General features: G+C 44.4%; 1 protein-coding gene across 4 annotated transcripts; it reads right to left on the reverse strand.

Moving 5' to 3' along the window:
• LOC142466710 (uncharacterized) lies at positions 1-27,609 on the reverse strand. 4 transcript variants are annotated; one of them, XM_075572029.1, is made up of 5 exons: positions 27,487-27,581; positions 20,023-20,127; positions 6,601-6,770; positions 2,147-2,633; positions 1-1,771 (listed from the first exon to the last, which is right to left on the reverse strand). In XM_075572029.1, exons 4-5 carry the CDS (start codon positions 2,325-2,327, stop codon positions 240-242), a joined length of 1,713 nt encoding a protein of 570 aa, XP_075428144.1. In that variant the 5' UTR covers positions 2,328-2,633; positions 6,601-6,770; positions 20,023-20,127; positions 27,487-27,581; the 3' UTR covers positions 1-239. The 4 variants fall into 4 exon arrangements, with proteins under 4 accessions (XP_075428144.1, XP_075428145.1, XP_075428148.1 ...); XM_075572030.1 differs by lacking the exon at positions 20,023-20,127 and having other exon boundaries at positions 27,487-27,609; XM_075572033.1 differs by lacking the exon at positions 2,147-2,633.
• Between the last annotated feature and the right edge of the window lie 265 nt (positions 27,610-27,874).

Here is a 27,874-nt window from a genome sequence, read left to right on the forward strand (position 1 = left end):
ATGCGCATTTTATTAGAACCAATAGCATGGAAATATAAAACATTAAGAACAAAAATTTTTTTTACATAAAACTACAAAAAGAATGATACAAATAACCTGCATTTAAAACGTTATAACTTTTTATCCTTTTAAAATGCTTTTTCTATGCACCATAAACTAAAGTTACTTTTCATTGTGATTTAGCGCAAAACAGATACACGTGTGCACTTATATGTGAGTGTCTTAGTCGCTGGTTATCTCTAAACATGCCTGGCTTTAGAGATAGGTCTCTGACCTGTGTGTGTCCCCTTGTGTTTCCTCAGGCTGGATAAATCACTAAATCCCTTTCCACATTCCCCACATACATGCGGTTTCTCCCCTGTGTGTGTCCTCTGGTGTGTGTTCAGGCCGGATAACTGACTAAATCCCTTCCCACATTCCCCACATACATGCGGTCTCTCCCCTGTGTGTGTCCTTTTGTGTATGTTCAGGTGGGATAACCGATTAAATCCCTTCCCACATTCCCCACATACATGCGGTCTCTCCCCTGTGTGTGTCCTCTTGTGTATGTTCAGGTGGGATAATTCACTAAATCCCTTCCTACATTCCCCACATACATACGGTCTCTCCCCTGTGTGTGTCCTCTTGTGTATGTTCAGGTGGGATAAGTCACTAAATCCCTTCCCACATTCCCCACATACATACGGTCTCTCCCCTGTGTGTGTCCTCTTGTGTATGTTCTGACTGGATAACTGACTAAATCCCTTCCCACATTCCCCACATACATGCGGTCTCTCCCCTGTGTGTGTCCTCTTGTGTTTGTCCAAGCTGGATGACACACTAAATCCCTTCCCACATTCTCCACATACATGTGGTCTCTCCCCTGTGTGTGTCCTCTTGTGTATGTTCAGGTGGGATAAGTCACTAAATCCCTTCCCACATTCCCCACATAAATACGGTCTCTCCCCTGTGTGTGTCCTCTTGTGTATGTTCAGACTGGATAACTGACTAAATCCCTTCCCACATTCCCCACATACATGCGGTCTCTCCCCTGTGTGTGTCCTCTTGTGTTTGTCCAAGCTGGATGACACACTAAATCCCTTCCCACATTCCCCACATACATGTGGTCTCTCCCCTGTGTGTGTCCTCTTGTGTATGTTCAGGTGGGATAAGTCACTAAATCCCTTCCCACATTCCTCACATAAATACGGTCTCTCCCCTGTGTGTGTCCTCTTGTGTATGTTCAGGTGGGATAAGTGACTAAATCCCTTCCCACATTCCCCACATACATGCAGTATCTCCCCTGTGTGTGTCCTCTCGTGTTTGTTCATGCTGGATAAGTCACTAAATCCCTTCCCACATTCCCCACATACATGCGGTCTTTCCTCTGTGTGTCTCCTTTTGTGTATATTCAGGTGGGATAACCGACTAAATCCCTTCCCACATTCCCCACATACATGCGGGCTCTCCCCGGTCTGTGTTCTCTTCTGTGCGTTCTGGTCTGATAACCAAGTCAGACTCTTGCCACGTTCTCCAAGATTTTTTCCTGTGGCAGCAGCTAATATATGTTTTTTGGAATGAGAAGCAGTTACATTGTTTATTAATTGCCTTGACTGGTTGAAAGATGAATTTTCTGTCATATTTATTGGAATATTGCAAGATTGTTCTGTCCTCATCTTTTCCATATACTCATTTGAGTGTTTGAACTTCAGATGTTTGAGGAGGTAATCCTGACTGCTAAAAGCAACCTTGCAGTGTTGGCATGGGTGGATTATTGGAGCTTGTCTTTGTACTAGACGAGAAAAAAAAAACATAATTAGAAAATTAGGTGAAATTAGGCATTAGTTATCAAAAAAAGTGTGTGTGTGTGCAAGGCACGCGCATTTTAATTGAAACTTCTTTGTCTTTTGTCACTGTTTTGTAACGGAAATTGTATTTGTGATGGTGATGTTTTTATTTAAAATCCAAACACAATTTCAGTGAGAAAATGTAAAGAAGTTCAACTTAGAATGTGCGTGCTTGTACCCCTCCCACCCCCGTTTTAGCTATTTGCACGTCTATATTTATACTAACTGTGAATTGTGTATGACTATGTGACTGTGTGACTGTTTTTTTTTTTTGGTCTGTGACTGTTTGTTTTTGTGTGTAGCATTGAGAGTGGGCCCACCTGTGCACCAGAGAGTTTGGTATGGTACAGTCACCTGAGCATGGAATTTGTGGCCGAGTTCTGTGTTCGGTGTGGGCCAGGCATTGGAAGGGCAGCTGATTATAGAACTTGCGGCCGACTTCTGGGGTCCTGCACTTGCATGCAATGCTGGTCGGGCCTGATGTGAGCCATACCTGCGCATGGCGCCAGCAGTGCTGGTTTACACACCACCGGCTATACCTTTGAACGGCGCCAGAAGTTCCGTTACTGCGAGTTTGCAGCGAGCCTATCTGCCACTGCGCATGTGCGGCAAGCCCGGCCACCGCATCACTGGCTCCAAGCTCCGTGTGCACTGGAAGTGAAGGAAGCACTTTGAGGTCTGCGTGAGTGCGGGTGTGGCGCGGGCATAGTGCGGGTTAGAAGTGTGGTACAAGCGCTTAGAGGTCAGGACATGCGCAGGTGTGGCACGCGCACAGTAGTAGCATGACGTCACTTCCTTCATGGAATTCTGTTACAACACAAGGGATTTTTCCTATCAAAACTCTGTAGGTGCCAGCAAAGAAGTTTCACTTAAAGGTACTGTTACACAACGGTCTTACAAAAGGTTATGAAGGGGAGGTACGTTAGCATATCACAAGTTCAGGATGAAAGCAAACTGTAGATGTACATTGTAAAAATGAAGGTTTAGCACAACATGTGCAGCATTAGGGCCGGGAGAGTAGCTGTAGGGGATCATACATTTAAAGTGGATCATAATATTTAATGATTTAAAAGGAAATCTCACTAGCTGCAAAACACCAATTAAAGTGGCAGAAATCTTTTGAAATCCTTAGGTAAGGTGAGTATACTGAGGTAATGAAGGGGGGGGGGGGTTATTAATTTATTTTCATTTGATGATGTATTTATTTATTACTGGGTTACCATTTATCGCCAATGTGGACATCTTCCCCCCCCCCTCCACCCCCCATTGAGAGGGCCTAGTAATGGTTTTATGTGTAAAATGTATTTTGAATGTTCTTTCTTGTTTTGTTTAAAACGTGTATATATGTTTTAATAAAAAACAAGTGTACTAAAACAAGCGCTAGACCTGATAATAAGTGCAGTGCACAAAAAGCAGCCTGGTGTTCTAATGTGGGTAAAATGTCAAATAATGCCCAAAAAACAATTAAAAATACAAAAATAGAAATATACCTGGCGTATGTGAAACATAATCAATAAACAGTGATAACATATAAATTGTGTGACCATAAATATATAACCAAAAGTGGTGATGATTATCTAGAGTACAATAAAAAGATATGATGGTATATGGAATGAATAGAGTCCTTTTCTTCAGTGATAATCAAAGATAGACTCAGTCCTCCAACCACGTGAAGAAGTTCCTCCCTGCAGCAGCTGTTTCCTATATGTTAAGACATAAACCAGGGACACAACATTGCGCAGTGCAGTTTGTAAGCAAAGACGCCCTCTGATATAACTGTCCAAAAGAATGCCTACTTACTAGAGGTAAGAAGGCAGCATACAGTTGAGAGAAACTGTGTCTTGGGTCTTCTAAATCCACACCTTTTCAGGGTGCCATGAACCCCCCGTGAACACCCTGGTCCGGTTGGATTTGGATGGAAAAAATACCTTTTTCCCAAGGTAAACTGTTTTCTGCAGATGTCTTAGAGACCTAAGCTCAAATCTCCATAATGGGGAATAAGAGAGAGGAAAGGGATTGCGCAATACGTCTGTACTTTAATAAAACATCATAAACTAAAATAACAAGCATACTCCCATTACACTTGTGAGTTAAAAACAAATTAGAAGTGCCCGGCCTGGCTACCAGCTGCAAACCGTCTCTAGCAATCCTGATAACAACTCGTGCACTCCTTGCTGTTCCGGCGCACCACGATGACGTCACCAGCTCTGTGCCAGATGGATCACTTGATCAGCACTTCCTTAGGCTCCTCCCTATGCATTTCGTGACGTGGAACGTCACTTCGTCAGGGGTAGGTGGAGCAAAACTCTCTCCCCTAAAGGGTTAAACATTGATTTTGATTTGGCCTCTTTCTTATAGGTCTTCATGTTCTATCACCATGGTATTGCATTTCTGTTTTCATTATTTTGTCCCTGTGTTTGAACATGGTTTCCTTTCTATGTAATATTTTATAGCATTAGTATTGCGATGTTTTATGCTATCACTTTGGCACTAATTATGCCTTTTGTTTTTTAACATCCATTCATTTTATTATTCATCCAGTTGTTGTGTGTTCTAAGGCTAATCCTGTGCATGCAATTTAGTACCTCAGGTGTTTGATTAACCCCACCAGTGCCGTTAGTGCAGCACTAGTTTCATGCCCTTTTGTACTCCTATTGTTATACCTGCACCTTAAGGGTTAACTAGGGACTATTTAAATCCATGGTATTGATGAGGCTCCACAATTCCCGGACAAAGTGACGTTCCCCATCACGAAACACGTATGGAGGAGCCTAAGGAAGTGCCGATCAAGTGATCCATCTGGCACAGAGCTGGTGACGTCATCGTGGTGCGCCGGAACAGCAAGGAGTGCACGAGTTGTCATCAGGATTGCTAGAGACGGTTTGCAGCTGGTAGCCAGGCCGGGCACTTCTAATTTGTTTTTAACTCCCAAGTGTAATGTGAGTATGCTTGTTGTTTTAGTTTATGATGTTTTATTAAAGTACAGACGTATTGCGCAATCCCTTTCCTCTCTCTTATTCCCCATTATGGAGATTTGAGCTTAGGTCTCTAAGACATCTGCAGAAAACAGTTTACCTTGGGAAAAAGGTCCCCTTTTCCATCCAAATCCAATCGGACCAGGGGCGTCACAGGGGATTCGTGGCACCCTGAAAAGGTGTGGATTTAGAAGACCCAAGACACAGTTTCTCTCAACTGTATGCTGCCTTCTTACCTCTAGTAAGTAGGCATTCTTTTGGACAGTTATATCAGAGGGCGTCTTTGCTTACAAACTGCACTGCGCAATGTTGTGTCCCTGGTTTATGTCTTAACATATAGGAAACAGCTGCTGCAGGGAGGAACTTCTTCACGTGGTTGGAGGACTGAGTCTATCTTTGATTATCACTGAAGAAAAGGACTCTATTCACTCAATATACAGTACCATCATATCATCACCACTTTTGGTTATATATTTATGGTCACACAATTTATATGTTATCACTGTTTATTGATCATCTTTCACATGCGCCAGGTATATTTCTATTTGTGTATATATTTGTTGTTAATATTTAAAACCACATTTGTCTAATAGGGATATTGGGCATTAGTCTAGAAGGGGGGCGGAGGTAGGGGATGTGGATGATGACGTTAGTTGCCCAGGGGAGGGTGGTTAGGTTTCCCATGGGGGTTGGGGGGAAGTAGTGGTGGTGAGAGGGGTTAACCCCTTAATTACCTTAGCAACTAGAATGGCAATGCCTTACTGCCCACTAACGGGGTCAATAGGGCAAGGGTAATGTTTTTTTTAATCAAGTATTTACCAATTTGGTAACCACATGCATTAAACAGGTTCATGTTATTTTGATCATAGGTTTCTGTAATAATAGACATTTACAGAAGCCTATGATAGAAATATTAACCCAATGTGGTATGTAAAGCATTATTAATGGTCGCGTTAATTCCCATATCGCGAGATTGGCTCAAATATCGCACCCAGTAAATTATTACCACAATCTTGATATATACTACCTTAAAATTGCGGTAATAACACCAGTTAGTTTCTTATTTCCCAGGGTGCGATATTAACTCCACTTTAAAAAAATGTGATTTATCTGAGCCGTAGTGTTTTGTTTATGCCTTCGGGACAAACCAAGAACTAATCATGGTTTACTAGTTACTAAGGTGCCAAAGGGGGGTAGTTGGTGTAATTTAATGTTTATATTATCCCCTGTGTGGTCAGTTAGTCATGGATACCGATTGTTGACCCGTGAACTACTAAGGGGTTAATATGTACTGTAATGTATTTTAACAACTATTTTATCACCTAGTTCATCTTTCCTATGTATATAATGGGAAGTATATTGGACATTATATACATAGGAAAGACAGGGCTAACCCAGCCTGGAGTAGGTGATAAAATATTTGCGGTATTTCTGCCATTCATCCCGTTACGATAAATATCGGAGCTTGATGTATGGCAGTTTTTACTTAAAATTGTGGTATTATGCCTGTTTTGTATCGGATCTGATGTTTAACGGGTCCGATAAAAAATGCTTTCTTTTTGGTGCTGCAACGCCGATTCATGGCATATCAATAATAAGGCACTTTATTATGAGCGGTAATACAGAATTTTTGGTTACCGCAGCTTGATGTATCTGGCCCTTTGACTCAAATCAAGTTTAGTGATATTAAGTTCTAGTTAACCCGTAATGGTGTATGCAGATCTATCATTATTTGCAATTTAACATCACTAATAAGACAATAGAGATGTAAAAACCACGTAAAACATATTCCTGATTACCTTGTGCTGGCGCGTTACTTTTCCACAGCTCTTTCCCATATTCATCTCCATACCAGACGACGAGCTCTGTGTGTGGGGGGAGGTCTGTGCAGGTTCTGTAGTAGATTTTCCTGTGGTACTGCAACACCACAAGGTTCTGTTCTTCCTCGTTTCTTGCACAATTTACAAACCTAAAATTGGGTCAGTTAGTGAGGTCTCAAAGTAATGTCTATTTTATAAAGGGAGAGCTGAAAAAAGATACAGGTTGTTAATAATGTGACTTGTCTTTTCTTTCTTCTCTACAGTTTTTGAGGAGAACAGAAGTTAATGGAGAGCAATGTATATAAAGGCATACCCCGGTTTAAGGACACTCACTTTAAGTACACTCGCGAGTAAGTACATATCGCCCAATAGGAAAACGGTAGCTCACGCATGCGCCTGTCAGCACATCCTGAACAGCAATACCGGCTCCCTACCTGTACCGAAGCTGTGCACAAGCGGGGAGACTATAGAGCCTGTTACAAATGTGTTATTTACATCAGTTATGCACGTATATGACGATTGCCGTACAGTACGTGAATCGATAAGTGGAAAAAAGGTAGTGCTTCACTTTAAGTAAATTTTCGCTTTACATACATGCTCCGGTCCCATTGCGTACGTTAATGTGGGGTATGCCTGTACGATAGCTCCCTTGTATGTAGGCAGAAATAGAAATATCTCCCTGTTATGTCGCACTGGAGAAACACCCCTATCTAATTAAAAAATAAATTTTATTAACACATTAATTAAAATATAAATGTAGTGAAGTAAACAGTGAACCAAAATAAATTTAAATTGTATGGAGACGTCGGCGTGCAGAATCTGAACGCTATTACTGGGAATGAAAAAAGCTATTTAATCCTATTATGTGCCACAGCTATGCTATTGAATTAGATGTGGAAATAGCTATTTCAATATATCCTCAGAACATCAGATACCTGATCCTATATGTACCATGAAACCTCCTCTATGAAGAAGTATTGAGTAGGAGTGCTTGCTCAGTAATGAGTAAAGGTTCTGTATGCCTATATACAGTGTTGATTTGTGGGGTATTTGGTAAAAAGTGGACTAATGAGGTCTGAGGTCAATTTCAGCTATACACCTAGTCCACACCCATAAATACATATAATTTGTCAACAGACCGGCAGGTGCAGAGACTGCTGAACCTGATGGTCTGTAATGGTGAAACACTTGGCAAATAATGACCAAACACTCCTAGTATTGGAGTTTTAAGTCAAGAGACTCATATTGTTATTAATGCAAGGTACATAAATTATCTTAAACAGGATTAAAGTCAGAGCGTTGCGCTTCCCACGGTGAAGGCTCCAAAACGCTCTGACAAGGTAACGCACCCGACCTCTCCGATTAGCCTGCGCACCAGGGAGTGACGCCAGGACATACCCAACATATGTTTCACCTGATAGGCTTCATCGGGGGCGGTTTTAGAGTGATTCTGGCAAGTATTTAAATGTATTGGTTTTCATGGATACTGATTACTGTTGATCACTGATTGGTCTCATAGAGCGTCTCGTCATCATTGCTCGTCACTCTCAGTTGCAGCAGTGTATTGGTCGTCATAGATACCAATTACTGCTGACTCCTGATTGGTCTCAGAGCGTTGTGTCATCATTGCTCGTCACTCAGTTGCAATTAGTGTAGTGCGCTTCGATTGGCTACCTCTGACCACATGATGATACATGCCGTTTGTGATTTGTCAGAGTCTTTAGTGCACTCGTGTATACCAGTCTGTTTACATTGCTATGGATACCAGAGAATACTTGCTCCTGATTGGTGCAATTCGTTAAAGCATGATGATGCCCCCTTGCTGTCTATGTACGTTGCAGCAGTATAGTGCGCTTCTGATTGGTTGCCTCTGACCACATGATTATCAGTTTTATGTGTTATTTATCAAATCTTGGCACAATCGTGTACATCAGTCTGTTTATATTACTGTAGCTGCCGGGTAATGCTTGCTTCTTATTGATGCAAGTGATTAAAGCATCATAGTGTCCTGTTGCTATCTGTATCAGCTCCGATTTATTTACATTGTTCACATGGTCTGCATCCTCTGCTGTGATTGGGCAAAATACTAGCTTCATGCTTTTGTATATAGATCCAAACAAGTTTATTGACATTAGAATAGTTACAAATCCAGTGATCTGGATAGAAATTGAGGGGAGCCATATCAATTTAGTGAGTATATATTTAAAAGTCAGCATTATATTGATTGTGTATAACAATATGATGGCAAAATAGGATGTAGAATTTTGCAAAACGTGGGAAAATATCCTATCAACATGCTCAAAAGATCTAATGACACTTATCGTCAAACATGAGAAAGACAAATTAGAAGTTGTGAGCAAAGGCCTCAAAGCACTGATCTCAGAGGTGGATACCTGGAATACAAGTGACAAATTTGAGATTTATGAATCACAACTAAAAACCAATGTTGATAAAAGCATCAAAGATCTAAAGGATAGGAAGCATAGAAAATTTGCTCGTGACAAAACTGATTATAAGGAGGGCAAAATATACAAATTCCAAACAAAGTACATACAAAATACTGAACCAATAGTTCAGAGTGATTCTTCCTCAGATTGGGAGTCTTTGGATACCGAGAACCCTAGTAACCAGTCCAAACACACAAAAGATTCCAAAAACCAGATACAGTGTCAAACATCAACACTAGATCCAAAACAACAAGCCAAGAATCTACTCCTTATTTAGAGGAAGCCCTAGCATTAGGTCCCCCCAGACCTCTATTTAAGAGAATAAGGAGGGTCAAGAGGAGGAAGAGGCAGGAGACCCAGAAACAGAGGGTACAACAAAAACAGACAGGGAGCATATAATTAAATCCTAATTATGAATTACTAGACACTTTCATTATGAATTTGACAGACTTCACTTTAAACGACTATCATATCAAAGTGCTTAAAAGAGGCCTTTCATATTCACCCACTTCCAACATGGACCAATTTGAGTGCATTAAAGACATCATTTTTTTTGCTAGAAAATTACTGTTACATAAATACTACAAAAGGATTCATCAAGCAAGATCCCAAAATCTTGACTCTGTAGAAATGAACAGTGATGATCTGGATATCCTATTAGATCTTTGTAAAGAGAATGAAAGAACACCAGGCACTGGTCCATTTACACAACTCAAACCTAAGAGTAAATGTACCCCCTCAATGGATGTCTGCAGTAATGTGGAAACCTTTGTTAAATTGGTATCAAGACATATAGGACAAATGACAGTTAAAGGAAGAGGGAGGAATGATAACATGAATAAAGATGAAAGAATGGCTTTAAAAGACTTATCAGAGAGGAAAAAAATCATTATAAAATCCTCCGACAAAGGCGGTAACATTGTGTTGTTAAAAACTGACAACTATGTAAAGGAGAACCTAAGACTTCTGGGAGACAAAAATTGTTACAGAATCCTAGATCAAGATCCAACATTGATTTTCCAAAAAGAACTAAAAACACTTCTAGACAAGGGTCTAGAAGATTCTGTAGTATCAAAACAAGAACACAAATTCATGTTTAATTTGACTCCAAAAGTAGCAACATTCTATAGCCTACCACAGGTTACTTAAAAATCCTTTACATCCGCCTGGCCGTCCAATTGTCTCGGGCATTGGGAACCTCACCAAGGGACCCAGTGTCTACATAGACAAAGTCTTAAGAACTTTTGTAACATCATTACCAAGCAAAACAATAGAAGGAGCACACAAAAGATTTAGGTGGTGTCAAAAGACTACCTAATGTATTAATGCATCAGAGTCAGTACAGTTAACGTTTCTGGACACTAGGTCCCTTCCTCAGACCAAACACCTCATAAGTGATAAGTTACAGACAGATATATATACCCCCATGTGTATCAAAAGTTCCCCTCTTGTGTGGCGGTCTACCTTGGTCACTGCATCCTTGACGGTCTTATTGCTGTACCCTGCCTATCCAAGTTCTCAGTTACTCTTCCGTTTTTCATTGTTTTGCCTGTTGCCTAGCAACATGACGTCATCACGATATGACGTCGCGTGCGTCGTGTCACGTGATGCCATCACCATTGGTGGGCAGGCCTTGCTGGGCTATTGCAAGGGACAGAGCCTTTCCCTGTGCCCTAGCTTGGGCTGCCTGTGGGTGAACGACGTCACCACAATGTGACGTCAAGTGCGTCGTGACACGTGATCACGCAGTGACGTCAGATGCTGGGGGCGGGTCCAATTAGGCTGTATAGTGAATGCAGCCGTGCACTTTAGGTGTTTTTGGGGTAGGTTAATTATTTGCCTTGTTGGGGTATATATATCTGTCTGTAACTCATCACTTATGAACTGTTTGGTATGAGGAAGGGACCTAGTGTCCAGAAACGTTACCTGTACTGACTCTGATGCATTAATACATTAGGTAGTCTTTTGACACCACCTAAATCTTTTGTGTGCTCCTTCTATTGTTTTGCTTGTTACTGTCATATGGGATCCAGCTTTGGGACGCCGGGATCTACAGGAGGTAAGCACCAAAAGTGAACTTTTTGTCTAATTTTTGTTCATAGCAGTGGTGTGCCATTTATACCTTCTTTTATACTTGTAACATCTTAACCGTCGTATGCACAAGACAGTCGGAACGTTTTGAAATGCTTAGAAGGGATAATAGTGGACACCGACACATTTTTGTGTAGCCTTGATGTTGAATCACTCAATACACGCATTCAGCATCAGGTTGGCCTAGGAGCCGTGGCATCTTTCCTCTCAACCCGAAGTGTACAGTACCAAATACACAATGAGTTCATCTGTGACCTCTTATCATTCGTCTTAACGCACAATTACTTCATGTTTAACAACTAACTCTACCTTCAGTACAGTACAGGGAACTGCTATGGGGACTATGTGTGCCCCAACATATGCAAACCTGTACCTGGGGTGGTGAGAGAAGCATACGGTGTTCAATGACAATATGACAAAATTCACCGAGAATATCATTGTAAGAGATGTGTGCAGAGGTATGCAATGGAGACCGTTTTTAAGGTGAAATTAAAATAAGGCTTTATTGCGCCTGTCCCTTTCAATACAGCAAAACATATGAAAACAACAAACGCCTATCCCTGTTTAAGGCCTAACTTACTTCACCAGTCCCTTTCTCCAGGGCTGGAGGGAAACTCCCATTACCACCCTATTCCCCAAAGTCTCAAGAGATACCTTAAAGCAGGGGGCCCTTCATGTCAGTCTCTGGTAGGTTCCTGGGTCCCCTGTGTCCAGGAATATAGGTCTTTGGGTGTCTTGATTTCAGCAGAGCCTTTCTGCTCCAGACCTCTTTCCTCTTGTCAGCACCCTTGTGTACTAAGGAAAATCTCCTTCCTGTTTCTGGGAACACGCTTTTTCACAGAGCTGTGATTAGGCAGGTGGAGTGGTTGATTGCACACCTGCAATCAACCAGCACACTGCTGGATTAGAGGCAAGATTCTTAACAGGGATAAGTCCCTGTTACATACCTCCCCTGTTTGTGGGAAGCTCGGGCTTACCACGGCCGAAGCCCATCCTTCCACTCTCATTCGAGATATCTCTGTGACTTGAATGAGAGTGGATGGAGGAAGAGAACACTCAGTCCCGCTGGGATTGGAGCCCTTTCTCCAGTTTATTCGTGTCTCTTCCTGAAGGTGCTTGAAATCAGCACTCCTCAGTCGATCGAGGAGTACTTTTTCCAAGAATAGTCTTTTTACTGCGTGCGCGGACATGAGATTTCCCTTGCGTCGGGTGCTCCTCTTTTTGTAGGCAGACTGTATGGCAACAGTTGCAGTGCGTTTAAGAATAGCCCTTTGAGTTTTCCGCTCTTAAAGCGGTGTCTCTGCACTTTTTCCACTCAATGAAGTTGCAAGTTCAGCTTCTTTGGGATTGAGTTGCAATTCCACATCCACTTCCAGAGAATGTCCCATCTTTTCAGCTTCATCAGCTATGGATTCTTCTGATTTTGATTTTGCACTTACTGTATACCTTTTTTGTTGCCTGTTTGGTGGCTGAAGGTTTAGCTAATGCTTGTTTAGGTGGTTCAGACTTTGCAACCTTGTTTTTTAGGCGAGCGGTGCTCCCAGTTCTCACTGTACCCTTTCTCCTTTGGGTTTTTGTGGCTGTGGGATACTGAAGCTTGGTCAGGGTCAATACTTGTCCTTGTAGTACTGTAATCTCATCCGCGAGAGATCCCTGTTTTTTGAGTGCGTCTTGCAAGTCTCTTCTCAGGGAATTTATCTGCACACTTTGCTTTCTCCGAGTTTGTATCAGTGTCTCCTTCATATTCTGGAGCTCTGCTTTTCCACCATAGTGGCATTAGTAATGTTTGCAGCATCTAGCTCAGAATTGAGATCGTCTAATTCTGTTCCAGGTTCAGAGTACATTGCGAGAACAGTCTTCTATAGCTCAGCACTATCTTCCCTCTCCAGTTTCAATTGTTCCTGGAGCAGATCACAGTCACGCCTGGCAATTTTCAGGGCATCTTCAGGGCTGGTCAACGGATCGTTACTCATTGGTTCCGGCTCCGCTTCCCTGGTATGGTTGGTTGAGTGTTTCTCACTACTTGCACCAGACAGACACTTCTTTGGGGTACCAGACTTCTGCCTTGGGCCCTCTGGATATTCGGTCATCCACGGGATGAATTCTCCGTTATTTCTAGGCTGTAGGGCATCTCGGACCCCCTTTTCCTCCGTGGGATCTGCAGATGTGTCTGTTCCTTCCACGGTAAGTGAAGACCCTTTTTCTTTTTCCACCTTTTTGTTTTTGACGACTCCGTCCCATCAGGGATACTGGGGTCTCCATCTTTATTTGAAACTTCAGCAGCTTCACTGTATCCGCCATGTTTTCCTTGCAGTTGCGTTAGGTGGTGTAAATATTCAGCAATCTGCTGTTCCCGCTCTTCCTCCTGCCGATCACATTCGTCTTCATAGAGAGTGGTCTTTTCGGTTCGTACCGAGCTCAGGCACCCCCACCATTCTTGGGGTGTTTTGTGGGTGTGATTCGGTTCGGGTTCCCCGTAAGAGATGTCTTCCTCCTTATCGGACTGGAAGGGCCACTCTTCCGTGGGGAAGGGTTCATTATAGGAACGCCGCATCTTGTCCTCCATTTTGAGGCTATCAGGTGTATTTTTCTTCCTGACCTCAGGAGGCGCTCTTGCAACTGTTATCACTGTATTTGCTAGAACCCCAAATTGTGGTAGACCTACAGGTGGGCCTATTTTGCTTGTAGAGGTCGCAGCTCTCACAGGCATCTCTGTAGACTTTTTCTTCCCTTGGGTAAGTTTTACAATATTAGTAGTACTGTGCATGCATTCACTCTCATCGTCTGAATAAGGCCTGAAGGGACACTGCTTCGTGTGGTGGGGTTCTTTACACAAGGAACACATTTTCTTCCCATTTTTGCAGAGTCTGTATTTGATTTCAGCTGGGCGGCCATTTTAAATTCCAAGAATCAGTACCTTGCACCGGTCACCGTCTGTAAAAGTTTCCCTGCTTCAGCACAGTCTTGCATCAATTTTCACACTTTTCTGCATATACTCCATTCACAGCTGGTAGTCCTATGCGGTGTGGCAGCCTTTACTTCCAGAATCAGTACCGCTCGTGGGTCACTGTCTGTATTCGCTGCTTCAGCGCAATTTTTTTTTTTAAAGAAAACAATAAACAAAGCCTAGCTCCTCTGGAGCACTAACTCACTTCTTGAACCCCGACTATGGCTGGAAGGCAAAGCCCCTTTTTCAACAACCATATTACACATTATTGTGACAGGCAAGTAAGGTTTACCTGCTTCAGCAGTCTCTCTCTCTCCTCTTGGGATTGGGGAAAAGAGTCCATCTGTGGTATTGTGGCTTTCCTCAGTGCAGTGTAGATTTCCTGCCTGGATGTGTATCCCTTTAATTCTGGTCCCTGCTGCATGTGATTCTTTGCTTTGTTGCTCAGGCTGTTTGCAGGAACTATATGCAAGAAAATAAGCACAACATTTTTCACAGGCAGTGCAGTTTTGCTGCCTGGATGTGTTTCTTTGGCTTTGTTGCTCAGACTGTTTGCAGGAACTATGCAGGCAAATGCACAAAGATTTTCACAGGCAGTCTCCGGGGCCCCTTTGAACTTCAAGGGCCAGCTCTCATCCCAACTTCTGACACCATATGTAAGAGATGTGTGCAGAGGTATGCAATGGAGACTGTTTTAAAGGTGAAATTAAAATAAGGCTTTATTGCGCCTGTCCCTTTCAATACAGCAAAACATATGAAAACAACAAACGCCTATCCCTGTTTAAGGCCTAACTTACTTCACCAGTCCCTTTCTCCAGGGCTGGAGGGAAACTCCCATTACCACCCTATTCCCCAAAGTCTCAAGAGATACCTTAAAGCAGGGGGCCCTTCATGTCAGTCTCTGGTAGGTTCCTGGGTCCCCTGTGTCCAGGAATATAGGTCTTTGGGTGTCTTGATTTCAGCAGAGCCTTTCTGCTCCAGACCTCTTTCCTCTTGTCAGCACCCTTGTGTACTAAGGAAAATCTCCTTCCTGTTTCTGGGAACACGCTTTTTCACAGAGCTGTGATTAGGCAGGTGGAGTGGTTGATTGCACACCTGCAATCAACCAGCACACTGCTGGATTAGAGGCAAGATTCTTAACAGGGATAAGTCCCTGTTACACACCTCCCCTGTTTGTGGGAAGCTCGGGCTTACCACGGCCGAAGCCCATCCTTCCACTCTCATTCGAGATATCTCTGTGACTTGAATGAGAGTGGATGGAGGAAGAGAACACTCAGTCCCGCTGGGATTGGAGCCCTTTTTCCAGTTTATTCGTGTCTCTTCCTGAAGGTGCTTGAAATCAGCACTCCTCAGTCGATCGAGAAGGACTTTTTCCAAGAATAGTCTTTTTACTGCGTGCGCGGTCATGAGATTTCCCTTGCGTCGGGTGCTCCTCTTTTTGTAGGCAGACTGTATGGCAACAGTTGCAGTGCGTTTAAGAATAGCCCTTTGAGTTTTCCGCTCTTAAAGCTGTGTCTCTGCACTTTTTCCACTCAATGAAGTTGCAAGTTCAGCTTCTTTGGGATTGAGTTGCAATTCCACATCCACTTCCAGAGAATGTCCCATCTTTTCAGCTTCATCAGCTATGGATTCTTCTGGTTTTGATTCTGCACGTACTGCACCGACACACTTTATTCGAGCAAATACCCAGTATGTACCTGGCAGATACCTGGAATGCGCCGCTCCTCACCTCTGACAAGCCCCGTTACGTTTGCCTTCCCAGCCTGGGTTCATGCCTGGCTGACGGGCGGCTGATCTGTTAAATGATAATGATTAGGATTTAATAGGCTGCAATGCTTCGCGTGTCTACCAGATGGCATAAATTCATGAATTGTAATGCAGTATATATATATACTGTGCAGTATTGCAGCCAGCGGGAATAAAATGCTTCAATCCCTGCCTGGAAAATACCTCAATGCACTCGGGCAGAAAACAGTCACAAACCTCAATACACCCGGGTATACCCGAATTCGTGGGACTAGCCGAGCTCGAATAAAGTGTGTCGCCAGTGTATACCTTTTTTGTTGCCTGTTTGGTGGCTGAAGGTTTAGCTAATGCTTGTTTAGGTGGTTCAGACTTTGCAATCTTGTTTTTTAGGCGAGCGGTGCTCCCAGTTCTCACTGTACCCTTTCTCCTTTGGGTTTTTGTGGCTGTGGGATACTGAAGCTTGGTCAGGGTCAATACTTGTCCTTGTAGTACTGTAATCTCATCCGCGAGAGATCCCTGTTTTTTGAGTGCGTCTTGCAAGTCTCTTCTCAGGGAATTTATCTGCACACTTTGCTTTCTCCGAGTTTGTATCAGTGTCTCCTTCATATTCTGGAGCTCTGCTTTTCCACCATAGTGGCATTAGTAATGTTTGCAGCATCTAGCTCAGAATTGAGATCGTCTAATTCTGTTCCAGGTTCAGAGTACATTGCGAGAACAGTCTTCTATAGCTCAGCACTATCTTCCCTCTCCAGTTTCAATTGTTCCTGGAGCAGATCACAGTCACGCCTGGCAATTTTCAGGGCATCTTCAGGGTTGGTCAACGGATCGTTACTCATTGGTTCCGGCTCCGCTTCCCTGGTATGGTTGGTTGAGTGTTTCTCACTACTTGCACCAGACAGACACTTCTTTGGGGTACCAGACTTCTGCCTTGGGCCCTCTGGATATTCGGTCATCCACGGGATGAATTCTCCGTTATTTCTAGGCTGTAGGGCATCTCGGACCCCCTTTTCCTCCGTGGGATCTGCAGATGTGTCTGTTCCTTCCACGGTAAGTGAAGACCCTTTTTTCTTTTTCCACCTTTTTGTTTTTGACGACTCCGTCCCATCAGGGATACTGGGGTCTCCATCTTTATTTGAAACTTCAGCAGCTTCACTGTATCCGCCATGTTTTCCTTGCAGTTGCGTTAGGTGGTGTAAATATTCAGCAATCTGCTGTTCCCGCTCTTCCTCCTGCCGATCACATTCGTCATCATAGAGAGTGGTCTTTTCGGTTCGTACCGAGCTCAGGCACCCCCACCATTCTTGGTGTGTTTTGTGGGTGTGATTCGGTTCGGGTTCCCCGTAAGAGATGTCTTCCTCCTTATCGGACTGGAAGGGCCACTCTTCCGTGGGGAAGGGTTCATTATAGGAACGCCGCATCTTGTCCTCCATTTTGAGGCTATCAGGTGTATTTTTCTTCCTGACCTCAGGAGGCGCTCTTGCAACTGTTATCACTGTATTTCCTAGAACCCCAAATTGTGGTAGACCTACAGGTGGGCTTATTTTGCTTGTAGAGGTCGCAGCTCTCACAGGCATCTCTGTAGACTTTTTCTTCCCTTGGGTAAGTTTTACAATATTAGTAGTACTGTGCATGCATTCACTCTCATCGTCTGAATAAGGCCTGAAGGGACACTGCTTCGTGTGGTGGGGTTCTTTACACAAGGAACACATTTTCTTCCCATTTTTGCAGAGTCTGTATTTGATTTCAGCTGGGCGGCCATTTTAAATTCCAAGAATCAGTACCTTGCATCGGTCACCGTCTGTAAAAGTTTCCCTGCTTCAGCACAGTCTTGCATCAATTTTCACACTTTTCTGCATATACTCCATTCACAGCTGGTAGTCCTATGCGGTGTGGCAGCCTTTACTTCCAGAATCAGTACCGCTCGTGGGTCACTGTCTGTATTCGCTGCTTCAGCGCAATTTTTTTTTTTTAAAGAAAACAATAAACAAAGCCTAGCTCCTCTGGAGCACTACAGCAGCGGCAGCTCTTATTCGAGCAAAAGCCGCTGGCTGTATGTGGCTGGGAAGCGGGTAGCCGCGGCGCGTGGCGGCGCACTGTGACGTCACAGTCACATGCGCGCCCGGCTTCCCCGTCTTCCCCGGCTTCCCCAGGCTTCCCCGACACCCCTGGAGATGAAATTAAGGTAAGCGGGGGTTCGGGGAAGCAGAGGGGCAGAGCAGAAGGGGTACAGGGGTCCGGAAGGGTGTGTAAATTGCGCGCGATGGAGGAGGGGGGGTGAGTGGGGGAACGCGGCGGCGCGCATGCATTACTGGCGGCAGCTGGGGCAGATCCCGGCATGCCGCCGGTATTTAGTGCAATAAGATATGTCGCTACTGTAACTCACTTCTTGAACCCCGACTATGGCTGGAAGGCAAAGCCCCTTTTTCAACAACCATATTACACATTATTGTGACAGGCAAGTAAGGTTTACCTGCTTCAGCAGTCTCTCTCTCTCCTCTTGGGATTGGGGAAAAGAGTCCATCTGTGGTATTGTGGCTTTCCTCAGTGCAGTGTAGATTTCCTGCCTGGATGTGTATCCCTTTAATTCTGGTCCCTGCTGCATGTGATTCTTTGCTTTGTTGCTCAGGCTGTTTGCAGGAACTATATGCAAGAAAATAAGCACAACATTTTTCACAGGCAGTGCAGTTTTGCTGCCTGGATGTGTTTCTTTGGCTTTGTTGCTCAGACTGTTTGCAGGAACTATGCAGGCAAATGCACAAAGATTTTCACAGGCAGTCTCCGGGGCCCCTTTGAACTTCAAGGGCCAGCTCTCATCCCAACTTCTGACACCATATGTAAGAGATGTGTGCAGAGGTATGCAATGGAGACCGTTTTAAAGGTGAAATTAAAATAAGGCTTTATTGAGCCTGTCCCTTTTTAATACAGGAAAACATATGAAAACAACAAACGCCTATCCCTGTTTAAGGCCTAACTTACTTCCCCAGTCCCTTTCTCCAGGGCTGGAGGGATAATCCCATTACCACCCTATTCCCCAAAGTCTTAAGAGATAACTTAAAGCAGGTGGCCTTCATGTCAGTCTCTGGTAGGTTCCTGGGTCCCCTGTGTCCAGGAATATAGGTATTTGGGTGTCTCGATCTCAGCAGAGCCTTTCTGCTCAAAACCTCTTTCCTCTTGTCAGCACCCTTGTGTAATGAGGAAAATCTCCTTCCTGTTTCTAGGAACACGCTTTTTCACAAAGCTGTGATTAGGCAGGTGGAGTGGTTGATTGCACACCTGCAATCAACCCGCACACTGCTGGATTAGAGGCAAGATTCTGAACAGGGATAAGTCCCTGTTACAATCATCTCATGGATTCGCTACATAGATGATATCCTGATACTATGGAACGGAAGTAAAGAATCCTTTGCAGCTTTTGTGGATACATTAAACTCCAACTAACACAATTTAAGGTTAACACATGAGGTCAATGAAAAAAACCTGGTTTTCTTAAGATTTAAGAATCACCATCAATCAGGAAGGTACAATTAGCACTATATCACATGCTAAAGCAACAGCCACTAACAGTTACTTAAGGGCAGACAGCCACCATCCGGCATCACTCATTACGGGCATCCCAACAGGCCAGTTACTCAGGATTAGGAGAAACTGTACGAACATGGCAGATTTCTATTCCCAAGCAAAAATGATGAAGGAAAATTTCAGAACAGAGGCTACAGTAAAACAAATATAAAGCTTTTAAAAATGCGGTTAAAGCAAATAGGGAAACACTACTGTATACCAACAGAAAAATAGATGCCAAACAAACAATAAGATACATAGGTATAGTACCTATAACGCTCAATGGGACCAAATAAAAAAGATCTATAGAAAGTATAGGCATACCCTCTTGGAGGATAATGACCTCTGAGAGGTGTTGAAACCATTTCCTACGATGGTACCCAAACGATCAAAAAATCTCAAAGACACCTTGGTTCACAGTCATTATCAATGTAATCAAACTGTTCAAACATGGCTTCCCCAAAAAACGACCGGAACGTATAAATGCGGCACGTGCAAGGCATGTAAGTATGTTCAGTCAAGCAAAACCTTTAAAAGCACAAATAACATGAAATCATTTCAAATAAAAAGCTTCATAAACTGTAAAACAACAAAAGTAATTTATTTAATTACCTGCAAATGTGGTATCCAATATGTCAGGAAGACGGGCCGGCAATTCCGAAGACGCATATTGGAACATATCGGGTCAATCAGAAACGAGCTGGATACACCGGTATCCTGCCGTGTAAGGGGGAAATATAATGGAGATATCAATGCCCTACAATTCCAAGGAATTTAACGTCTGAAAAGTGATATGAGAGGGGGAGATTGGGATAACCAACTTCTAAAACAAGAATCCCGATGGATCAGGTATCTACATGTAGCCCCGGTCTATTTTCCTCCTCTGAGAGCCCCCTTGCAGAGTGCCGAGGTCTCGGGTGCCGCCGCAGGCAGCGAAGGACCCGCCGGCACAGCACGAAGGTGGGGGCCAGTGCAGGGAGCGCTTGGAGCGCTCAGAGTTCCGGCGGCGCACCTGGCAAGCGGGGACCGCCATGACAGGTTGCACGAGCGTGCGCATTCATCGCGCAGGCGCAGTAAGGGTAGCGCACGCGGTCTCAATGCTAAAGAGGTCCTGAGTGGACTACAATTCCCAGCAGCCTCTGGGGATTGCCCTTTCACCCACATCACGTGCAGCCAGACAGTAAATAGGGTTTTGTAGCTTCTCCTGTGGAGGAAGGCTACAATGTTGCGGGGACCACGTTTGGCAGTTGGAGCTGGGAGCAGGAAGGGGAAGGAAGGGTGTAAGGAGCAAGTGGCTCCTGCACCAGGTAAGGATCCCCAAGTCCCAGGCAGGCCCCAGTCCCTGTTAGGGTAGTGGGTAGTTCAGAGGGAAGCCCCTAGGTTAGGGACTCTACCCTTAGGTGTGTGAGGGTGCAGGCTTGTCAGTGTCACGGCTGGTAGTGCTGTGAGCGCTGACAAGTAGGCACAGTGTGTGCAGTGCAGTGTGTTGTTGCTGCAGGTTCCGTGTGCAGTGTGTTGTTGCTGCAGGTTGACTGTGTGTGTGTGTGCAGTGTGTCTGCTGCAGAGGTTAGGGCGAAGTTAGCCAGAGGGGACCCGGGTGGGTACGGGAGAGGTAGTGTGGGTGCAGGGGGTCAGTGACCCACCTGCATAGGATAGGCTACCCCGTAGGCCCTAGGAGTTTCCCCTAAAGCCATTCCAGGTTGCTGTGCTGTAGGGACGGCCTATAGTATAGCGCGTGTCACGTAGTGCCAGTGATAGATAGGGACACAGCGGACGCTGCGGTTCCTGGGAAGAGGTTCAGGCCCAAGTCGGGGCTCACAGAGACTATATCCAGGGTGAGATCGCCCTTGGCGGTCCTCATGCAAAGAACCGTTTGGGATCAGACGGAATCACCGAGCGACGGATCCTTTGTGAAGCGGTTGCTGATCCGAGTACTGGAGTGCTCGGCAGGTACTATACAATCACAAGTGCACCAACGGGCCCTTAGTGTAATTGTGACTGCACAGTCGCCCATATCCTTTCTCTGCCAGAGTGCGGGACATTGGGTGGGGATCCTATGGACACTGGGTGGGATCACTTGGTGTTGTGGGAAGCGTTTGGTGAGACGCCTTGGTTATTAGTGTCTCCTCTGTAGAGGGACACCTTTTATTGCGTTGATGATACATGTGTTATATGCTGTTCCTAAGTAAAAGGTATTGGTTATCATACCCACGGTGTGCTAGTTATTTGTATGTTTCTTGCCCAGGGGAATCTCACGTCACGGGGATCCTGGGTAAGTGGAGGCGCTGCGCTATGTAAATGTGTAAGTATTACCCCAGGCTCCCAGCTAGCGGAGGCTCAGATCTCCTGGAGCCGCAGGTGTTATGCAGTGACCAGTAGTTCCTTGGGGAGGATTCAGAAAAAGGGCTACATACATTAAACCTATGTGGTTTAAACGAGGGATTTCTCTTCACCCCATTTCTATAACATCTGTAGAGTGGCTATACACAATCTGCCAGACATCCTTAGAACACAATTCCTCCACATATGTTCCAAAGAATAATAAACCCTTTTAGTGGTTACATGTGTTTAAACTAGACATCATAGACTATCTCTGATGGGTTGGTCCCTAAATACAATTTTGAGGGCTTTCTGAGAGATATATATCCTCATACCATTTAGGTGTAAAACCATTTTACCACCTAAAACACTATTTTGCCATCATATTGGCATACACAATCAATATAGTGCTGACTTTTAAATATATACTCACTAAATTGATATGGCTCCCCTCAATTTCTATCCAAATCACTGTATTTGTAACAATTCTTTTTTTTTTTGTAACTTAAATTTTATTGCAGTTTTTCCAAACAGGTGATACAGAATACAGTATACATTACATTCATTTTTAGTGTAAATCTCCGCTATAGGCAGTACCATATATCAGCTCATGAGAAATATCCCGGTTTTTCGGGCCCTACTCGACCGGGTTGTTTTGGGTGGACTAGCAATAAAGATAATAACATAATTTACATAATACAATTAATTCAAATTTACAAACACAAAAACAAAATTAAAAAAAAAAAAGGGGGGGGGTGATGGGGAGGGTAGGAAGGGATGGGGAGGGTAGGAAGGGATGAGGAGGGTAGGAGGGGATGAGGAGGGTAGGGAGGGAGTAATGGGCAATGCAGCCGAGAGAGGAGCATCCACTCGTGCTCGGTCTCTCCACCGCTCCTAGTAAGGCTCTTTGTGGGTTGCGTCCTCTTCAGTTTATCACCTCTGTAGGCGTTCTGTCTATTTGTCTGTGTAGTCGTCGTGAGCTGAGTTTCCACTCCTAAAGGAGAACGCACCTGCATCTATCATAGCCAGATTGTGTTCCTCTCGACCCCGGAGATATCCGTCTGCGTCATCCAAGGCGTCCATACTTTGAGATAATTGGTGCCAGTGTCGTTGACTAGACTCGTCAACTTTTCCATCTGGCAGATAAACCACAATCGATTTCGAATCTTTGGGATACTTGGAATTTCGGGGCGTTTCCATAGTGCTGCGATCTCGCTCTGTGTGGCTATTGCAAAATGTGCTATTAGTTTATTGTTTGCTTTGGACAGGCCCGTTAGTGGTCTATTCAAGAGGAATAGCCATGGGTCTGGGGGAATAGTGAGGTTGAAGACCCTCTGTATCGAATTTCTAATTTCTTCCCATAGTGGGGAGATCCGCGGGCAAGACCACAGCATATGTAACAGATCGTCCGATCCTCCGCACTGTCTGGGGCATAGCGAGGAGGATCCAGGCACGAACTTGGCTAATTTCATTGGGGTGAGGTACCACCACATTAGGACCTTAAATGCGTTCTCCCTTAGTGTGGTACATATGGAGCTTTTTGCCGTGGCCAGATATTTAGCGTTCCACTCGTCGTCTTCTAATGTCTCTCCCAGATCTCTTTCCCATTGGGTTCTAAATGACGGTGGCTGCTGTCTAGAGCTCGCAGAATCAACTACTTCCTTGTACAATTGTGATGTGAGTCCCTTTGTGTCAGTCTCTGCCAGACAGAGCTTTTCGAATGACGTCAGGGGCGGTATGGGGCCAATTTGTTATAAAATGCTCGGAGCTGGAGGTACCTAAAAAATTCTGAGTGGGGTATATCTTTTTCTTCTCAGACGTGATCAGACGTTTTAATCTTGCTATTGTAACCCTCCAGATCTTTGATTCGTGTATAGCCCCCGTGCCCCTCAGGGGATTGTCGCGTGCTGCGGCTTGGTCAATGGGGCGGCTGCATTTGCAATTGAGGCATTTTCAATGTGGTGGAGCCTGCGCTGGCAGTTCTGAATAGAGACAAGTAAGAGAGGCTGCAGTTACATGTTGCTAGGCAACCAGTAAAGCTGTGAGAGATGACAGTTTAGACAGCTTTTAAAAAAGAGTTGGCAGTTGAGAAGAGTGCAGTTGGAGCTGGAAGCTGGGTGAGTTAGGGTGTGTGTGCAGGGAGCAGTAGCCCCTAGCACTGGGCCTAGTTACCCCCAGAGGTCCCAGATAAGTTATCATTCCCCAGTTTTGTGGTTGCTTCAGGGACAGGCCCTACGTAAGGAGATCTGCCCCTTTAGCTATTTGGGGAGTTAGGGTGTGTGTGTGCAGGGAGCAGTAACCCCTAGCACTAGGCCTAGTTACCCCCAGAGGTCCCAGATAAGTTATCATTCCCCAGTTTTGTGGTTGCTTCAGGGACAGGCCATACGTAAGGAGATCTGCCCCTTTAGCTATTTGGGGAGTTAGGGTGTGTGTGTGCAGGGAGCAGTAGCCCCTAGCACTTGGCCTAGTTACCCCCAGAGGCCCCAGATAAGTTACCATTGCCCCAGTTTGTGGATGCTTCAGGGACAGGCCCTACTTGAGGAGTTCTGCCCCTTTAGCTATTTGGTTAAGTTAGAAGCCACTCAGTAGTGTGCAGCCTGATTACTGGGTCTGGTCTCGGACCCCCCAGAGTTATATAGAGACTATCTTCTCGCAGGCCCCACCAAGCAGTGACTGCGGCCGGCCGGTTGCAGATGGATCCCCGTCAAAGTACAGCCGGTGCGGAGCTGCGGTGATATTATCCACGCTGGAATTCACCCCACGCGTAGGAGGACATCACGTCGGATCAGGCCGATCCATACTAGTTGTATAGCGGTACCCGCGGGCTGGAGCCCCGGGCAGGTATCTATAAATAGTGCACCAACACGTCCAAGGATAGTGCTATCTCCAACACACGTGGGTGGGATTTGGACATAAGGTACTTTGGGGAATACCTATGTTGATGTGTGCACCCGGTGCACGTCCATGTGTGTGTGTGTGTATACGCATTATTCTGTGTGGTACAGGTACCAAAGTTATTAGTATTATTAGTAGTTACAATAGTAAACAGTTATTTGCATACACTGTGTGCGTGTTTTATTATTGTGGTTCCTGTAAGAGGACCATCCCACTCAGGTGGGAACCCTTACAGGTGGAGGCGCTGTGTTCGACAACGGATCAGGTAACCCCAGGCTCCCAGTGGCGGAGGTTCAGGCCTTCTGTGAGCCTATCAGGTGACGCACCACACCCGGTAACACAAGTGTAGGTTTCCCCACAGGGTCCCTATCTGCGATTGGGGGGGGGGGAAGGTGTTACACGTATATAACCTTTTGTTTCCAAATTGATGCATCTCCCTCTAGTAGGCCAGGAGCGAACTTGGGATTGTTCCAAATTGGGGACATTGAAGAATTACTCGTTATGAGGGAGTATTTAGTCTTATTGGCCTCCCAGATAGACAACGAGTTGGTCATTGAGGAAAGCGTCATGTCAGCAGATCGTCGTGCTGTTTTAGGTAGCCAAATCAAGTTGCGTAGTTTTAAAGGAGCGCAGGCAGAACTCTCTAATTCCACCCACCGTTTTAAATGTGGATTGGATTGCCATTGAACAATTTGGTTTAATTGAGCCGCTTTATAGTATGAGAGCAGACAGGGTACCGCTAGGCCCCCCGCTAGGACAGATCTTTTCATATTTAATTTATTGACTCTCGGTTTTTTCCCTCCCCAGATAAATTTAGAGATTTCAGACTGAAGTGAGAGCAAATCCTTGTCTGAGTGGCACTGGTAAAGACTGGAAAAGGTATAGGATACGGGGGAGTAGGTTCATTTTGACGCTATGTATCCTACCTATCCAGGATATTTGTATGGAGGACCATTTATGAAAGTCAGCTATCAACGTCTGAATTAGATTGGGGTAATTTGCATTGTAAATGTCTTTGATGTTCTTGGTTATGTGGACTCCTAGATATTTTATGTATAATGCTGACTTTTAAATATATACTCACTAAATTGATATGGCTCCCCTCAATTTCTATCCAGATCACTGTATTTGTAACTATTCTAATGTCAATAAACTTGTTTGGATCTATATACAAAAGCATGACTCACTCTAGTATTTGCCCAATCATATCAGAGGATGCAGACATGTGAACAATGTAAATAAATCGGAGCTGATACAGATAGCAACAGGACACTATGATGCTTTAATCAATTAGAAGCAAGCATTACCCAGCAGCTACAGTAATATAAACAGACTGATGTACACGATTGTGCCAAGATTTGATAAATTACACATAATACTGATAATCATGTGGTCAGAGGCAACCAATCAGAAGCGCACTATACTGCTGCAACGTACATAGACAGCAACGGGGCATCATCATGCTTTAACGAATTGCACCAATCAGGAGCAAGCAGTCTCTGGTATCCATAGCAATGTAAACAGACTGGTACTGTATACACGAGTTCACCAAAGACTCTGACAAATCACAAACAGCATGTATCATCATGTGGTCAGAGGTAGCCAATCGAAGCGCACTACACTGCTGCAACTGAGAGTGACGCACAATGATGACGCGACGCTCTATGAGACCAATCAGGGATAAGCAGTAATAAGTATCCATGACGACCAATACATTTAAACACTTGCCAGAATCACTCTAAAACCGTCCCCGATGAAGCCTATCAGGTGAAACATATGTTGGGTATGTCTTAGCGTCACTCCCTGGTGCGCAGGCTAATCGGAGAGGTCGAGTGCGTTACCTTGTCAGAGTGTTTTGGAGCCTTCACCGTGGGAAGCGCAGCGCTCTGACATTGATCCTATTGAAGAATAATTTATGTACCTTGCATTACTAACAATATGAGTCTCTTGGCTTAAAACTCCAATACTAGGAGTGTTTGGTCATTATTTGCCAAGTGTTTCACCATTACAGACCATCAGGTTCAGCAGTCTCTGCACCTGCTGGTCTGGTGACAAATTATATGTTTTTAAGGGTGTGGACTAGGTGTATAGCTGAAATAAACCTCAGACCTCATTAGTCCACTTTTCACCAAATACCCCACAATTCAACACTATATATAGGCATACAGAACCTTTACTCATTACTGAGCAAGCACTCCTACTCAATACTTCTTCATAGAGGAGGTTTCCTGGTACATATAGGATCAGGTATCTGATGTTCTGAGGATATATTGAAATAGCTATTACCACATCTAATTCAATAGCATAGCTGTGGCACATAATAGGATTAAATAGCTTTTTTCATTCCCAGTAATAGCGTTCAGATTCAGCACGCCAACGTCTCCTTACAATTTTAATTAATTTTTATTATTTTGTTTACTTCACTACATTTATATTTTAATTAATGTGTTAATAAATTTTTTTTTTTAATTAGATAGGGTTGTTTCTCCAGTGCGACATAATAGGGAGATCTTTCTATTTCTGTCCACATTACCATTACTCCCAGTCAGCACCATCCCTAACCAGTTTTTATAGTGAAGTTCTGTGGTACAATGGAATATAAGTATACTATCCTCGGTGTGTTGCGGGGTACACATTTACCCCTAGGGGGTCCCCTCTTCTTGTGCTTACTTGTAGGTACCCACATTTTGATTGGAATGGGAGCCACCGGCCACACCAGTGACTACTTTATTTTAGTTATTGTGATCATTAAAGATTAATTTTAAACTCATCCAATCACTGCACAGCATAGGGAGTTAGAGTGATACAAATTGGGTTTCTTTTTCTTTATCATTGGCTTTGAATGCAAAGTAAGTTACTTACAGAAAAGGCTCCTGTGTGCTTCCTCCACCACTTTATTTCTTCATCTTCTCTTTCCCGAATGTGGAAACACTGACTACATCCAGGTCACAGCTCTGTGTCCTACTGCGCATGCTCACACTAAGGGGATCATGGGAGTTGTAGTTTTTACACTTCAAAACATGTAACATACTGTGTAGATTAGAAACAAGACAGTAAGGCCTTGCCCCCGCTGCCTACTACAGCGGCCGCTGTGGCGGACGCTGCACGGACGAGAGCCCTTCCCTCAATGGCACTGGGCCCGCTGCGAGTGGGGGTCGCAGCGCTGTGGCGCGAGTTGCTCCTGCTCTCAATAGAATTGAGAGCAGGACTTGCGACGAGCGATAAGGCACGCCACCCGGCGTTTCAGCCA

The sequence above is a fragment of the Ascaphus truei genome, chromosome 15 (assembly GCF_040206685.1).
Source record: "Ascaphus truei isolate aAscTru1 chromosome 15, aAscTru1.hap1, whole genome shotgun sequence".
Taxonomy (NCBI): domain Eukaryota; kingdom Metazoa; phylum Chordata; class Amphibia; order Anura; family Ascaphidae; genus Ascaphus; species Ascaphus truei.

What these genes read in the sequence shown, in the direction of transcription:
- LOC142466710 (XM_075572030.1), bottom strand. Translation starts at nt 2,327, where the DNA reads ATGCGCAGGTATGGCTCACATCAGGCCCGACCAGCATTGCATGCAAGT. An exon ending in CCAAACTCTCTGGTGCACAG is followed by an intron (nt 1,772 to 2,146) that starts GTGGGCCCACTC and finishes TTTCTCGTCTAG; the next exon opens with TACAAAGACAAGCTCCAATA.